Source organism: Atractosteus spatula, chromosome 4 (genome assembly GCF_055471065.1).
Source record: "Atractosteus spatula isolate fAtrSpa1 chromosome 4, fAtrSpa1.hap1, whole genome shotgun sequence".
In the NCBI taxonomy this organism is placed as follows: domain Eukaryota; kingdom Metazoa; phylum Chordata; class Actinopteri; order Semionotiformes; family Lepisosteidae; genus Atractosteus; species Atractosteus spatula.
This window is the reverse complement of record NC_142709.1, coordinates 13031660-13049413: the sequence shown is the minus strand read 5'-3', so window position 1 is coordinate 13049413 and position 17754 is coordinate 13031660. Positions and strand designations below refer to the sequence as shown.

At 41.0% G+C, this 17754-nt stretch overlaps 1 protein-coding gene across 4 annotated transcripts in view; it reads left to right on the top strand.

The window, feature by feature from the left end:
• The window catches only part of LOC148835847 (uncharacterized), a 150131-nt gene that overhangs the window by 33896 nt on the left and 98481 nt on the right, over positions 1 to 17754 (top strand). For 3 of the 4 annotated variants that reach the window (XM_088913250.1, XM_088913251.1, XM_088913252.1), the window contains 2 exons: positions 1280 to 1336; positions 1691 to 1751. The exons of the other annotated variant lie outside the window; for it this stretch is intronic. In XM_088913250.1, the coding sequence (XP_088769376.1) occupies positions 1280 to 1336; positions 1691 to 1751 (118 nt within the window). The remainder of the gene's footprint in view (positions 1 to 1279; positions 1337 to 1690; positions 1752 to 17754) is intronic. 4 annotated transcript variants of the gene reach the window in all.

The following is a 17754-nucleotide window of genomic DNA, read 5'->3' as shown; positions in this document are numbered from 1 at the left end:
CACTATATAAGTGTAAGGAATTATTATTATTATTGTTATAACTGTGACTGTTACTGTAACTTTGTCGCTTTGTGTAATAATCTCTAGACCTACTGGCCTACTTCAGCTTGTAAAAGTGTGCATACTTCTCTGTGATGGTAAAAAAAGACCTCATTATTTTATTTCCAGTTTGACTGTAAATGTCACATTTCATTCCTATGAAAGCCCTTTGTCTTATTTACTTTCCCCCCTCAACTTCTAGTACAAACACATTTCAGAATATGAATTGCATTGCGGTCATTCTTGTCTCTGGTGCCTCTCAGTAATTTGGTTATAGTCATATGTGAGCCTAGAGATTGGAGCAGCAGATATGTTGTTATCTAGATAGATTGTCTATCTAGTGCCCTGACAATCCCTATTCTCGTAACTAATGGAGGTGCTGGGAAGTCGCAACTAAAACCTATAAGACCATCTTATTTTGATAATGACAGGCAGTGTATTTTTACATATTTAATTTATTTTACTTTTTAAATTTGCATCATTCGCTGGGATCTGGATTGAAGGCTGTTCTCCACCCTCTTCCCTTCAGTACGTCAATGTCTTCTGTAGCCAAGAAGCCAGAGTTACTTTAGATATCAGCTTTGTCTGTGAAAGTTCACCCCAGAAACAAGAGTTATTCCCGTGCATTTTTGCTGTTGTAAGCACAATAATGCCATTGTTTGGAACAATACAAATCAGAGGCCTCCTCTTTTTTCCTACAATCAAGCGGGTTCAAGCAAACACCAAGTGGCATAATCATTTGGCCCCAAGACATTTGTCTGGGTTGGAAATAAAGATGCTGATTTGAAAGAGAAATGGCTGTGTGTGGGAGTCTCGTCTGCCAGCCATGATTCACGGGAAAGGCTGAAGAGTGCACATTAATTTCTTGGTTAGTAATTTTGATCCAACATCATACATAGCACACGATTGTGAACTTGGCTTTTGTATTGGCATAAATGAACCTAAAGTAGGAACCTTGAGTTACATAATTGTTTTTTTTTCCAGATGTTAAGTATTTGTTTTCTTGGGTAAGAGAAAATTTGTTACCATGGATAAACAATGCCAAAAATTAGATGGATGTCTTGCACATCTGTATGCTACAGTTCTGCGTGCTGCTTTTTCTCTGGTCTGCTTGCTTTGTGTTTGGCTGGCTGTTGTCGAGCCAGGACACCTGGCTGGTTCAAGAGCAGCTGCAGATTTTTTGGGTGAGTTTTCTGGATGCTCACTGGTTGGCTCACATGATTTTTCCTCTCCCCTGCAGAAGATGATCCTGAGTCTGACTGTAGCTGCTTTCTTCAACAGTATCGCCTATGTCATGGTAAGGGCAGCTGCTGCCTTAGCTTGTCGTCTGCCAAATCCTGAACAGTAGGGTGCAATAAACATGAGCCTCTTTTTGAGCACTGTTTCCGTTAAGCAGAATAAGTAACAAGCGCAAAGGCCCATGATTGCATTAAAGTTCAGATGTGTGAAAAATAATGAAAGACTGTTTTATAGGATGATTCCAGTGGTTCTTTTTAAATTAATTATTTACTTTTAAAACAGAAGTGTGGATCTCATTAAAGTGGTTGTATTGTTTTATTTAGTTAGTAATTAGTATGTCACTAATTAAAAAGGGCAATACTTATTTATCAGAATCTATTCATATGTAATACTTTGCTCATTTTGGCTTTAGGGTGAGGTTCATCCTGAAGGCGCGTTGTGTGATTTCCAGGCCTGGTGGCTTACTTACTTTGGTGAGTTTGAGTCAGATTTTCCATATTAGAAAAGCATAAAGCATGATGTACACTAACTGTGATTGAGCCATTGACTGATCTACCACAAGTTATGGGTTGCAGGAAGTATATTGCACTAGGATCTGCAATATTTTACGTTATGTGTAGTAACAACAGCATGCATTTTCACCCCAGACTAGTAATTACGTAACATTAAATTGCTAACTTATTTAAGCGTGATATTTTGATATGTGTCTGTTTATGTCCTCGTTGCCTGCTGGGTACGAAATAAGAAAAACCTGTGAGGCGGCTTGCCTGTTAAGATATGGCGTGAGTTTTCTTAGAAAATGCACGCAGATTGACCAGGTAATCATTGCAGTAGTGTTTTGGCTCATTGAAGGAGCACTCTGGAAATGCTGCTGGCAGGATGATCGCAATCTGAACAATTCAGAGCTCTCACAACAGGAATTCAGCAGTGCTACTTATTGCTACAATGCACCCTGGACTGACCTAGGCCCAGGTACTAATATCGCTGGGCATCTTGAAAGATCTGTAAGTCTGATTGCAGTGAGCAGGTGCCCCTATAAAGGTAGCATTGCGAACGCATCTTGCACATCAGTACAGGAAGTAACTCCCCATATGTTGACAAATATTAGTCTGTTCTGGTGTCAGTTCTGTGTCAACCGCAGTTTGAGACTTCTGCTCCATCCATTGTTTCAAGTCAATGTCATCCCTTGAATTTTTCCATTCAGTAATGCTAATTTCGATGCTTTTTTTATGGATGGCAGTGTGCAGCAGTGGTTAGGGTTTTGGCCTTGTAAGTGAAAGGTTGTGGGGTTCCAATCCCTTGTGTGACACTACAGTTGTACCCTTGAGCAAAACTCATCAAAAGAATTGGTCTAGGTCCAACCCAGCTGGATAGATTGATGCTTTGCATAGAAGTGTCAGCCAAATAAACTAGAAAAGTAGTATTTTCTGCATTTACATGAATTCATACTATATGCAAAAATAAAACCTAATCAGGCTACACTGAGCTTCTGTGAGCCCAGTCAGAGATCAAACTAAATATTTACAGAGTTGACACAGCAAAGACTAAAATAGGATTTTGCTTCAAGGCCAGTGAACTCAAACTCTGAGGTCACTGACAAAGTGTCTGTTTAACTTTGTGTGGCTGTGGCACAGAACAGAATGCACAGTCAAGATCTTAAGTAGCATTCAAATATCACGCACCGGCATTTCACATTACTGAAGGTACCCTCCTGTAGTGCTCACTGAAACACAGGAGTGCTGTCTGGTGCTCAGCTAGAAAACACTGGTGTCTGCACATCTAAGCGTGTCATGTGTTTAAAAATCCTGGGAAAGAAGGAGCTGGTGCAGAGGTTTCTGTATTGCTGTGCTTTTTTTTAACAATTGACAGGAAACTAAATTTGTGTGTAGTCAGAGGGCTGAAGGTCAAGCTTCTTAGCATCTCACCAGGTTTAAATTAATCAAGAAATAGTCGTACTTATTTTAGCCATACAGTATTTTTAACCCTTAGTATGCAGTCATGGTTGCTTTTTCACTGATGAGCTTAAGTGTGATACCTCTGACTTGCAGCTCATTTGAGTTTTTTATGCCATACATCAGTCCTGAGGCTGTTCGTACGGAGAGATGCTATTATTTTGCTTGTTTCTCTATATTGTATTTATTTCAGCTGTAGGTTCACGCTTTAACATGGTAACTGGCTTCTTCACAAATGTCATCTTGGCATTTTTCATAACCTAGGCTAGGCATTAAAAGGACTTTGTCATTGTTAAATTGTCACTGCCAGTGTTCACACAGGTGTGGGAAAACAATCAAAAAGGCTAACAGTGCCAGGATACAGAAGAAAGTGTTGAAGTCTGTTTTTTATTAACTCGTGTTCACTGTGTCAGTCATTAGCGTCTGTGACAGATATACAGTTACAGATGTATTTGCTGCTGTTGTGAGCACCAGCTATCATCATCTATTCTTTATGAAGTGACTCAAATTTCATGGTTCGTGGGAATTTAAAGCAGCACTTTTGTTGCTTGATTTTCTTTACTGTGTGCACGTGACTTAAAAACGTTAGAAGGGTAAACGACTGGCAAACTGCTCAGTCATGCATGGTGGGAACTAAGATTAGACCACCACATTCTTCCCAGGATCCCATTTAAAAAAAAATCTAATTTATGCCACAACTGAAGAAACATTGTGGCTGTCACGAAGCATGAAAGAGACAGTGTGTTGTAAAGTGTAACTCTGCGCTAGGAATGTGCAGTGTGGTTGTCTGAGGAATTCTGCAGGTCATGCTTTAACCTGCTGTGTGGTTGAAACATAAGAAAATAATGTTCACAGGCAAAAGGAGGCCTTTTGGACTGTCTAGCCTGTTTGGTAGTTAGAAGTTAATTCATCCACAGATCTTGAGGGAAGCCACGATATCTCAGCTTCAATCACTTCAATCACATTGCCATGTAGCTCTTAGTCCATACACCCCAGAAACCTTCGGGGAAAGAAGTGCCACCTTTTCTTGGTTTTAAATTGACTTTCTGTAGTTTCACCTCGTGCCCTCTGGTTTGTGTTTCACTGTACACTCAGAGGTCCATTGGGTTGACTTTGTCAATGCCTTTGAGTATGATGAACTTTGAGAATTTTCTATTGCTTGTTAGGATAGGCTCTGGCTATGTTCTGTGATCCTGAATAGGTAGGAGCAGTTAGGTTATGGATGGATAGGTGGAGAATTTTGTATCAGGTCCTCTGAGAGAAGTGACTACAGGGTTAGTCATTGCAATCCTGAATATACACATCGTGGTCTCTTCTGCCTTATGTGAGTTCAAAATGAATCGCAGGTTTTCATGCTAACTTGTAGGTGTGGAGCCATCTGGCTATATTCACTACAAAATCACTATATTTCTAAACTAAAATGACTAAAAATGGAGTGGAACCAGTGCGGCTGAAGTTTATTACAGGGTTAACAGTGCCAGCTGTTGAATGTGGATGACTTGCTTTTATCAAGAGATTGCAAAGTTGTTGATAAGAGATCGTTTTATTGGCCTGCAAATTTCTTTTAATCTGTTTCAAGATGATTTATAGCTAGAGCACCTCAGTGCAGTAGGCTCTAATGATGGAGAGTAACATTTCTTATTACTAAAAATTAAGCCTGTGAGAGGCTATTATCACACAGAATGACTTATCAGCAAAAAGCATTTATCTTTAAGGGTGAGATGCAACAACACTACCACATTCTAGCCTGATATTCTCATATCTCAGAAGCTAAGCAAGGCTGGGCCTGGTCAGCACTAGGATGGGAGATTTACAAGGAGAACCAGGTTGCTGCTGCAAGTGATACTCCTCCTCTAGACCAAAATTTCTGAGAAAAACACCCCACTTCTGTGACCCAGGACACTGGGCTATAGAAAGTGCTGCCCTTTAGGGGAGGCGTTAAACTGAGATCCTGACTCCTTGGGCATTATCCTGAAGGATTTTTTTTTTAATCTTTTATATAACACCATGATAATCTTAAAATTATTGCAATCATAACAATTGTTAACCTTATGCCTATACTTTCTGTATTAATCAGTGAATATGTGAAGCACCAATGACCTTGTTTCTGTAAAAAAGTTGTTTTTCCTTGTAATTCTGACATGATGCCTAGACTGAAGGCAGCTACAAACTACGTTTTTGAGAACAGAAAGGAGACAGGAAAGCTATCCAGCTGCTGGAGAAGGGGGCTTGTGTGGGAATGAGAATTGTGCCTTCTGTTATCTGGCTACGAAGGGAGCTCTGCCAGGGGAAATGGGCAGAGAAAGGAAAAGGAGAGAAAAGCCTTTTCTTCCTCTCATGCTGCTGCATGGTGCCTTAACTCCAGCTCAAATAAAGGCCTGATGATCGCTTCACCTCTGTAGCCTGGACTCTGATTCTTTTCCCCGGTCTGCTGAAGAGGGGTTACCCTCACCCTTCTGCCTTCAATCCCAAGGCACCTGCAAAAGTGGAAGAGCGTTAACCCCACTGTCCTGGCTAAATCTCTCTAAAGGCTTGTGCAGACTTTCCCTTTTCTGACTTCTCTGCCTGAACTGCAGTGTAGTGGCGAAGAAGAAGGTGAGTGCAGAGGCTGGTAGCTCATCATGGCAGCTGCGTCTCATCCAGGTGGACTCTGCACTGCGGCAGCAGTGCTTGAGGTGGGTCCCCCTCTATTTGGCAACATGCCTAATGACGTTTGTGGATAGAAGCCCTATATACTGTAAATGTAGGGAATTGCATTTATTGTTACGTTTTCTTCTTCGTCTCATGAGGGGGTTGAACTGAAAGATATTTGGGAAAATGACAGCTACATCCATCCCGAAGAGTCTGGAGCTCCTTCTGGCTTGTGTAACAGAACCTGAAGTTCAGGAAGCCATGAATAGTTAGCAAGTGACATCGTTCAATTGTTTTTGTCAGATCATACCTTCCCAGAACACTGCTGTGATGCGCCAAGGACAGCCTTGATAATAATTATAATCTGCATTTAAGCACTGTAGCACTTTTCATTCCAAAGGATGCCGAAGTACTTTACATACAGAAGGGGACTTACTTCATCCACCACTGAGGTGCCCCCGGCAACAACCCCAGCTATTGAGCACAGGCAGTCCCACCACAGAGCATTAAGCTAGAGAAGTGAGGAATTGTTTCACCAGCTGAGAGGAATGGAAGGAGAAACTTCAGATAGTCAAGATTCTACAAACCCACAAGGGAATTAAACCAGGATACAAGCATTAACACAGCCTACTAGTCAGGTAGTCAGGCCCTTGATTTGGAAGAATGCCTCCTATAGCACAGTATCCCATGTTGCCATACTGGCTCATTGGTTTGGAGATTTTGGTCCAGAGGGAAGAGTGACGCCTACTGTTCCACTAAGTCTACATAGAGCAGCTTAAAGGTCTTTAAACCTTGTACCGATCAGGCCTAACTTTATTTTGCATCTGAGCCTGTCAGAATTAGGCTATGAGCTGGTAATGTTGCTGTCAATGTAAATACGAATTGATTTCTATTTCGGTGATATAGTAATAAAAAAAAGTTTCTACTTTTTGTGATGACTTGGCACAGAAATTCTAGCTCTATGTAAATTTCTATGGGAGCTCCCAGTGGAGCTCAGTCCTTGCTTACAGTCGTCCGGGAGTTGGGAAGTGTCGTTTTAGAAATCAATGTCCTTGCAACCCTAGTCCCTGCCAAAAAAGTGATTATCAGTTAGATCTCTTTTATTCTAAATAAGTAGATTGCTTCTCTTTTTACAGTGTGAATGTGACTGACTTGTACAGAAGAACAAAAACCTATCTTAACCTTTAGTAACCTGGTGGTAGCTAGGAGACCGCAAGGGAGGAGCTTGTTGTGAAATGTTTGTAAGCGGGGGGGGGTAAAAAAAATATTGGCGTCTTTTTTTTTGTCTTTATTTGCAGTTGCTAAGTGAGCTGTAGACGTGAACGTGCAGACAGTTGTGTTTTACTTGTCACTCTAGACAAAGCTCGGAAGCCTTGATAGATGAAGTAACATAAGACCATACAGCAAGCGGCACGCCAGACCTTTGGCTGGTCGTCCCCTGACTGTTCAGTGTTGCAATTCCACTGTTCTGTTTGCCGAGTGAATATCGGAGACTACAGGAAAGCCGGGGAAGGTGGGGGAAGCTGAAAGCAGATTTCAGAGGAAATTATTGGAAATCAGCAGTGGGCAATGAAATCAAAGTGTCTGGGCCTGCCCGTCTAATGCGGTTGCGATGCATTAAAGCATCGCACCTCAGACCCCGGAGCCAAACTATCCATTTCCTTTAGATCTCAAGGCATCTCCATCTAGTTCAGGTTGCATTCGTGTCACCTTGATTAAGAGGCTGCTATTAGCTTATGCAGCCTCCACCTGTCGCAGTGTAACAAAGCTCAGTAATGCAGGGCAGTAACCCCAGAGGTGGGATGTCAGTGTGATAAAGAATTGAGGAGCTCCTCCATGCAGAGTAAAAGGGAACTGTTCGCTATGCAGTGCTTTGTTTGTATAAGTTTATTTTTAAAGCGTGTCTAAGATACAGTGTCATTCCGTGCAAGCTGACTGGAGGTGCCTTTTTGCACTACAGCATGAGCAGCTCAGTGTGTCCGGTAAGACTCTCTTAACCCTTTACCTGCCACTCGAAGAGAGGAGTCAAACTCCAGCTACCCTGAGAAAGTATCCAGTCCTACCGTTTCCTGTTTGAAGCCTCTTCTTACCCTGAGTTCAGCAGGTCCAGACATGGAGATTCCATGGCGAGGCCTTGTGAAAGCTCAGACCTGGATGAGCTGTTTGGATAAGGGTAGTAATGTCACTGTTGGATTTAACATGTTGTCATAAAATCTGTAAAAGGCGGGTCTTTATGTAGTAACAGATTCCATTTTTCAAAGAATGCCATTCCCTAACTTGACCATAGCCTCGAGTGATGATAGATATTAATTTAATACTGTTTTCTGCAACTTACCTGTTATGCAAAGTAATCAATTAATTTTTTTTCCAGAATTAGAAGTTGCAAATCCCGTGTCTTGCAGATATTAAATGAGGCAAACAGACACATGTCACATTGTGTACAGAATATGTCTGGTGTTTAAATAAGTTTTAAAAGACCTCTTTTTAGAAGCATATGATTATATAACCAGCAATGCTGATTGCTCTTAATAAAAGACAATTTTCCATCTTAATGTTTTATACTGTATCTTAGGTTTGTTTTTTAGATAAGGCTCTGACAAAGTGTTGCTGGGCTTTCTCTCTATTTTGGAAGCCTTTTTTAGAATTTAATGCTGAGCTGACAGGACTTAAAAAAGATAATACTTAAATCAAATCCCAACAGTGTGATGACAAAAGAGGCAAATTCAAGAAAGCCAGGGCAGAGCTGCTTTGTGAGGAAATAAGATATACTTTCTCCCAGTGAGTTTGTAATTTTCTGCGTGCACACAGGTAAATTGAGCCACTCAACCCCTTTATGAGAACTATTGCACCTTGCGTAAGGCTTTGTCAGGTTGCACCATTTTTAATCCGTACCCACAGCATTGCCAAAGTTTGACTCACAGATGTCTACAGTCCTAGGTGTGGCAGCATAGCTCTTTGGTTCTAAAGAGGGCAAGACACAACTTGTATTCCTACTGTATTACTAATAGTTCTGGTGTTGAACTTGTCATTTTTTAAATCAGTTTCAGCTAAATAAATCAGAGCAGTATGATTGGGAATGGAAGAAATTAAAACATTGAAAAATGTACACTTACAGCTATGGTGTTTATAATATTTGTTTAAATACTATTGTTATATTTTTGAAACATGGAATACTAAAGTAATGTTTTCAGCAGCACTTTATTAAATAACAGAGATATTACTATACCTTTTAGTAACAATGTACAACTTGTGTTGTGGTTCCAATTGGAAATATTAACTGAAATATAAATAAACCTGGAAGAATTTACTCATACTTACAAAAACCTAATTACTCATTAACTACAAAGTTAAAATGATATAAACATGAAGGTGTCTTTTTAATAATAAGGTCTCAAAAATAATCCTTTAACATTGCACAAGTCAGGTTTATGAAAGTTACAACTTAGGCCTTGCAAAAATGCATCATGATTTATGTTTTTTATGATGTCATAAATCTTGTTAAAACCTGCACTGCGTTTCATTGACTCTTGTACTTTACTTTTATGGCCTGGAATGAAAAGAAACTTAGGACCACATTCCAATTACAATATACTGCAGTTCGAAAGTATTCAGACCCTTCTGATGGTGTCTTATTTTGTGAAATTGTGAAATGATGCATGTGCGGTTTTTTAAACTTAATGTTTTATCCAAAACGTGATCACGTCTAAAGATAGGTTGCAGTAAATGTCAGCAAAAACAAAAGAAAAAAACTGAAAGATGTTGATCGCGTAAGCATTCAGACCCGTGGACACCCATTACAGCTAAAAGGCTTTTTAGATAAGGCTCTAGCACCTGTGCACCTGTTGCCCATTCTTCTTGACTAATTGGTCAACCTCTCTCAAACAGCAATATTGAAGTCTTTCCACAGTTCCTCAAAAGGATCCGGGTGAGGACTTTGACTGGGCAACTCAAGAACGTTCACTTTGAAATCCAGGTGAATTTTTGCCCTAGATTTAAGCGTTGAGCACACTGAATCATGTTTCACTAGTATATCCACTAGTATTTGCCTGTGCTTTGCTCCTTTTATATTTCCTTCACTCCCAGCAAGCTTTCCATGCCCTGCTGAGGAGAAGCCTCCCTCTAGGTGATGCCTAATTGTAGGGAGGGTGTTGGCTGGATGATGTGCTGTATTGGTTTTGCACCAGATATAAAACTTTGTAATTACACCAGAAAGTTTTAATTCCATCTTGCCTGACCTCGCAACCTTTTGCCACACGATCACTGTATCACTTAAATGTTTTCTTGCAAACTAGATGTGGGATTTGAAATGCATTTGCCACTTAATGGGCTCATCAATATTTTATTACTCATTACTCATCTCAGCCATTGTACTCCAGCTCTTTCCAAGTTATCGTTGGACTCACAGTTGCAGCTGTCCCTCTCCAGTTTCTTGCCCGTTGTTACGAGACTGAAAGGAGAACCCTGTGCAGGTCGGTCTCGAGGACAATGGAGAAGGCGAACGATTCCAAAAGGGCTAGGCATCCAGAGTCGGTATCCAAAGCAGTCACTAAGAGATTTAGGCTGATCTAGGCAGTGTCTGGGTGGTACCCTCCATTTCTTGACGATTGCCACATGGATATTAAGAGCATTTTTGGTATCCGTTTTCTGCTCTGTGCTTTTCAAAGTCTTTATTTCTGACTTTGCTTTGAAAGCTCCTTAGTCTTCATAGTTGAGTCTTTGCTTGAAATGTACTGCCTGACCAAGGAATCTCACCGAAATAGGTGTTTATATTCTGAAATGAATGAGATCAGGTATTATTACACACAACTATATGTGTGGCTTGTAAAGGGGATTTTGTCCTCCTGAATTAATTAAGACTTGCCGGAGCAATCGTATGAAATCATGATTTTTGCATTATTCTTTCATATGAAGTATTTACTTCTTTTTTGTTTTAACTGTGTGAAAAAATGTAAAAATTACATACTTTTGCAAAGGCACTGTACCTGACTAATAGATTATTATCTAATTCTCATTCCATTTGACAGAAACCTTTTAATTTTAGTTAGTGGAGATTCACCTTCAAATACCAGGCTTGTACTGTACCTCTCAATTGGCATAATTTTGAATTTATTCCAAGACTAAATCACCTAGTAGTGCTTGACCCAAATCAGTCTCTGCATTGTGTTTTGTCTGCCTCCTAGAATTTTTCTTCAAATACATATGCATAAGTTACACTATTTTATATGCATTAAAACACTTAACTAGCCTGGGAGCTAGTGTGAGTGAGTGTTGTGTTTTATTTTTTTAGACACATTCAGTGGTTTTGTTGCATTGGCTGTTGGGTGTTTTTTGCTCTTGTACGTTGTATCGCTTTAGACTCTGGCAGTGATCTGGAATGTGAATGAGATGTTCTGCGCCTCTGTGCTCAGAGGCATCCCCTTTCCCCGTTGCTGTCAGCTGCTGCGTGTCGCAGGCGTGGCGGCTCTTCCCCGAGTTCGGTCGGCAGTGTCACCGCCGGAGCGCGCCGCTTGTGCAGGCAGACGGGTCGGGAGGGGCTGCCTGTCAGAGCTGCTCCCTGCGGTCACAGAGGGCCTTGCCGGTGATAGATGGCTCTGCCTCCTCCTCTCTCGCTCGCAGGCTGGATTTCAGCAGAGCGAGGGAGACGCGGCTTTTGATGTCTGGACTTCGTCCTTGAAGTCGGGAGATTTAATTTCCTGCTCTGTGTTTGCATGCCCAGGTCTGACAGCGGAGACGCTTTCCCACACTGGGCCAGATGGAAAGAGTGATGGAGGAAGCCCTCCTTCCCTCTGTCCTGCCCAGTCAAGGGAGAGGAACTTCTTTCCCAAATGCGGGTAGTTGTTTCCCCATATAGTGACACATCCTAACTAAACTCCTTACACGTCATCTTACCTCAGCTGCACTTATCAGCCACTCCAAGCCTTCTGTTTTCAACAGTCATTAATCATGACATTATTATGACTCAGAGGTACTTAAATACCTGCTTAATCTGCTTGGCGTCTTTAATTAATAGCTGCAGAAGTCCCGCGACGATCGATGCCCCCTTTTGCTTGCAATAGAATGAAAACAGAGAAATTTTGTTTTGTTTTCTTATAAAAATGCCGATTTTTGCAACTGGGAACATTCTAGAAACCTAAAAATGCCTCTCTCCACAAAATACCTCCTTTAGAGTAACTCTGTCTTTCACAATTCAGGGTCTCGTAACTCAGGAATTAAGACGGACAACTGGAAAAAATCTGAAACACTGAGGAAAAGAAAACTTCTGTGTTTATAGATACTCATTTTTATAAATGAATTTGAAGCGCTAGCAAGCCATGCTGCTTTGGGCAGAAACTTCAAAACAAATATTAGCATTTCAATGCTGAACAGAGAATTGCTGACATGCTACACCAATGAGGACAAAAACCTCAACCTGATAAAAAATGCGCCGTGGACGCCTAGAACTTTGCTCAACAGCAGTCACATGCATGCCTCTTTGTGTCCTAAAAGAACGTCTTCAACTTTCTTTATAAGGGATATGTGCCCTGTTCCTGGCTTTGAACCGGTTATTGCATGACGGGTTTTCGTCTTGACCTGGAGCCGCGGCGCGGTGTCCTGAGAATGCAGGCGTTGCTGCCCGAATCCGACTAACAGCAGGGGAAATCAAAGAGCTAGAGCGCCACCAGTGTGGAGCAGTGCTGCCGCTCTCTCCAAGGGAGCCAAGAAGAGCCATCTGAATGAGCGTCGCGGTGAGACAAAGGCTCTCTCTGTGCTGGAGATGAAACACGATATTCAGCATCTCCTTGCACCACTGATGTCATGCACTGTGAGACAGATAAGTGATACCGTTCGTGCCCTTAATGCATGACCACCTAATGCACCCAGCATTACAAGGGCATGGCGGATTTAATGGCGGTCTTTAGGCAAATTAGGCTTTGAACGTGGCCGCGCTGGCATTTCTTTTAAGTGACTTGGATTGCAATTCAGTGAATGTTTAATTGATTTTATGCACTGATGTACAATGAAAAAAAACGTGCCTCAATTAAAATGCAGTGGTTAATTGCAGGGTGCTTATAAAGTTGCTAAGCTAATTTGAAGCATCCTGCCAAACTGTTCAGCAGTGACCCACAGACTTCAGTGTTGGAATGAAAAAATGCTGATGGATTTTAGAGGTTTGGGTTTTCCTCCAAACTGCCAAAGCCAGAGGCATACGTGAGCACTTGAAAGTATTGTGGCTTTGAAAAGGTTTGAAATTGGAAGTATTTCGGCGTGGATGTCGCGAGCCGCTTGTGGCTTCACAGCTCGGAATGATTTAAATTCTGTTAATTTATGTAGCTGCCTTGAAATATATTCGCAAAGTGTAATTAAATGCTGATTTAACAAAGTAAATGTGGGCCTTTCAACATTTATAAATTAAAATGTGAAGAAATATATCAGTACTACTTCTGTAAAATATGACATATGTTTCTAAATCTTCAGCGCTCAAATTCTTTCATACCCTGTCAAAATATCGAAAGTTGCGCTGTAAATGTAATTCTCTGTCAGTGTTTTGCTCAGACTGCTAGTTTCTTGAAGCCTCTGGATGTTTATTGAAGCTTCTGGAGGTCATCTCTCTCTGAGCCATTGGGTCATAAACGAGGCTTCACACTGAAGCAGCCCAGTCAGTTCTGCTTATCAGAAGGGAAGAGTCAGACTTATCTGACCATTTCTGGCAAAAGGTTATCAGCCTCCACAACTCTGATGACAGCTCTAAAATATCTGGCAGGTGCCGAATATCCCACCTGCAACTGTGGGGAAGTTGGGATATGAGGGAAGAATGCAATGGGAATGACCTACTGATATACTTTGTGCCCGTTATTTGAAATCTATAAACTTTTTTTTACATATTTTTTGTTGTTCTTATAGATATTAAAGAGCTCCAGACACTATTATCCATCAAAGACTGAGTTGTCACTCAATCCTGCTTTTATGTCTTTTATGAAACAAAATAAGTTTTCACTATAATAACTACTGGTAGTAAATGTAAATAGTAAATGTATTCCCAGAAATACTGTAAGTGAAGGGTAGTAGGATTTCAAAGCTTGTCATCTCTTTTTTGACTTCTGGCACACAGCTCAAGCTTGGCTGCAAATAGACTTTTTTTAACAGTGCAACAACCCAAAGCACACATTGAAGTCTACAGCCTTTAGAAGCACTAGTGTACCTGTGTGGTCTCACAGCTTTCACTTTCAGCATGAACAAAAATTGCCCGCTCTCAGCTTGAGAAGTTCTCAAGTTCTCAGAGTGAAGATGTTCTGCACGGAGTGGTCAAAAATCCATCCTGGGGCGAGTCTGAGCCCCATCATCAAAGCCAGAAGAAGCGCCGCAGCAGATTGATAGATTGGGGTGTGAATAAATCTGAACAGTGCATTTACAAATGCATGTAAATGAAACTTTGGTAAGAGTGAACTTTTTCCCATTAACGAGACTGCCACCCAATACCCACTCCACACCTTACGGTTTAAAATTGCCCACTCCAAATGTTCCTACCTGTGAGTCAGAGTTTCAAGATCTCACTCTCATCTCCTCCAAGTCAATTTCGCAGCACTTCTGCAACTCGCAAAACAAGGTCTCGGCAGGTGGTCCTCCATTCCCTTGTCAGTTCTGGGTAGAATCAATTCAGTTAAAAGACTGTACCTCCTAGACTATTCCATCTTTTTGGTCCATTCCAATATTTATTCCAAAGTCTTTTTTTTTAATAAGCTCAATCAAATACTTTCACCCTTCAATTGGAATGATAAAACCTCATGCATTTTTTAAGGATTTTTTACCAAGATCAAAAAAAGATGGAGCCATGTCTTTGTCTAATTTTCAATGTTATTCTTGCAGCAAATATGAAGAAGTTTTAGTATTGGCAACCAGCTCAATCATTGGCCTTGCTGTGCTCTTCCCTGCCCCTGATTATTTCTCAGTTCATCAAGAACCCCACGGTGTAGCATGCCCTTTGTATTTGGATGCAGTTCAGGAAGCGGTTTGGCTCTCTATCTCTCTCCTTGCATTCCCCTCTTAATACTAACCACTTGTTTCCCCCTTCCCTCAGTGAGCAGATATTTCTTAACAGGCACAGAAGAGGACTTGTGACAATTCAAGTTGTTGCAAAATAACATTTGAATGTAATTTAACAGCTTAGAAAGAAATTTAATCTACCCCAATCTCCCTTTGCACTACAAGGCACTTGCAGTACATACCCAGTTTACCCACTTCCCTTCACCTCCTCCCCGAACTGACACAGATTCTCTTCTTGAACTCTCACCTGATGGCATTTGTTTAATATCTAAGATGTATTCATTATTTCTTTCATTTTTAATGCCTTCTCTCATGTTACTCATCTTGAAACCAAACCCACTCCTTTTATTGCTGTTCTTGGTGCACTGCCTGTTAACCTCCCACCGTCAATACTATAATCTGGCAGCCTTGCTTTTGCACCGCTGTTTGCAAGGCACCTTATCGGCTTCAATTGGAAGCGAGCAGCTCCTCCCACATTTCTTGTGGATCTGAATCAGAATCACTTTATTTGCCAAGTGCATTTCGTGTACTGTACTAGGAATTTGATCTTGTGTCTTGGTACAAAAACATAGAAACAATTCATTGATACATGTTGACGTCACACAAAGGACCTGCACAGGCCCCAATCATATACACACTACATCCCATATTCATGTGTTTGGTTTAACAGGGTAATGGCCATGGGGAAGAAGCTGGTCAGATGCCTGGTGGTTTTGGTTTTGATTGACTGGTAGTGTGTCCCCGAGGCAAGGTTTTGAAACAGATGGTGTCCTGGATGAGAGGAGTCATTGACAATCTTTCTGCTCACATCTATAGTCTGAGTTTATACAGGTCTTCAATAGAAAGCAAATGGCAGCCAATGACTGCACGGCGGAAAATGCAGTGTAATTTACTTCTGAAATGGACAGACGTGTTGCCAAACCAAACATTGGCAACATTGAGATCTTTCAGTCGATGCAGGAAATACAATCTGGTGAGCTTTCTCTGTGATGCTGATAACATTTGCATCCCATTTGAGGGTGTTAGAGATGGTTATTCCCAGAATCGTGAAAGATCCATACCTCCATACCTACTATGATCTTGTCAGTTTCTAAGGGGATGAGTTTTGTTTTTTTTCCCCAAAAGTCATTTCCAGGGTTTTGAGACTGTTGAGCTGAAGCGTGTTAATATACCATGCCGCCAGACGATCCACTTCTGTTCTGTACCTGAACTCATCTTCGCTGCTGATAAGGCCCACCAGGGTGGTTTCATCGGCAAACGTGAGCAGTATGACAGTGGGGTCACTGGAGGTCGTTGTTATACACCGGTTTTCACAGATAAGCAGTCTGACAAATCCGCACAGATTGCCTTCTCTTAGGAAGTTGATGATCCACTGGCAGGTGGGGAAAGGAGCAATCAAATAAGACAGTTTGTTGTGAAGGAGTTGAGGGATGACGGTGATCAGAGATTCTTAAGGTAGAGAAAATTAGGAACACACTGAGCACCATCAGGTTTTTTTAAAGCTTGGCACCAATTTCTGAACTATTTTGAGACTTTGAGCCTCTCTCCTACACCCTAGACTTTAATCTGTCGCTAATTGGCTACTCAGATGTTACCTGATAGGACTGTCTTTCCATTATTTTTTGCTTCCTGGAGACTGTTAGCATAATTAGTGTTTTGTTATGGTCCTTTTTGTCTTTTTTCTATCTGCCTCTTTCTTCCTTAGTTTTTTGGCTTTTGTGAGGGAAGATTTGGAAGGAAGGTGGGAAGGGAAGGTTGTTGAAAGAAAAATGCATAGTTGTTTACAAGTATTAGAGAAAACAAGTCTAGTTTTGTGACAGGATTTCTCATTATTTGATCAATTATAGTGCATAGAGTAAATGGTTTAAACTGAAGATGTTTTTTCTTGACTTCAAGTAGGAGTGGTGAAGCAGAATAATTGCGTAAGACAATATCTCGCACTTTATTTTGTTTTGCAATGTTCTACACGTTATGTTTGAGTGCATCTTGTCCTTCTAGTTGATTTTTTAGGCCATGATGGATCAGATTGATGGTGTTAAAATATTTGATGATAAATGTGCCATACAGATGCTGTTGTTTTTTATTTCCATTTCAGTCCAGGGATGTGTTTCAGCCAAGTCAATATCAGGCTTAATTAAATCATTAAGAGCCCTTGTGTAATGAAAGGCTGTCCTTTAAAGGCTCTCATGTAGGAAAAGAAAGGTAGAATCGTGCTCTACAGTCAGTAAATTTCCATTGCAGATGTTTGGATTTTGTTTTCATTATAATCTCCAAGTAGGACTGAATAAAATATTCCAGATACAACCTGGACATCTTGTGCTTGATGGTGTAAACACGCTTAATGCGGTTACGAGCGCATTATCAAGTTGAACAACCTCGTTAATATCATAAGATGTTCCCTTTCATGTACTCCAGCAAAATCTGTCTTGATTAATTTGAAACCTGTAAAAAGCATCGGGTCTGGCATGAACAAACAGAGAACAAGGCAGGATTACACCTGGCTCAATGGAGGATTTCAGAAATCATCACAATTTATTAAGAAAAGGAAGATATTTTATTGTGGAAGTGTTAGCTTGAGGTTTGTGTTTCCCATTTTAGCGAAGGAATGGTTCTGTAATTTAAAACGGTCACCATGCACAGCAGACCACCAGCACACAGTCTTTGCTTTCCCAGAGCTTCTCTTCCTTGTGTTACTGCAGGCCGTACAGGGAGGTATGACAGATAAAACAAACAAGTCGAGGAGCAGGCGGGATGGTGGTTAGACCGCTGCCTTTCACATCTAAGATCGTGAAATAATTTAAAATAATTTCCCCTGACGTTATGACTTCGCGCACAATTTATTACCCTCTTCCATAAAAGGGCTGTCAAAATA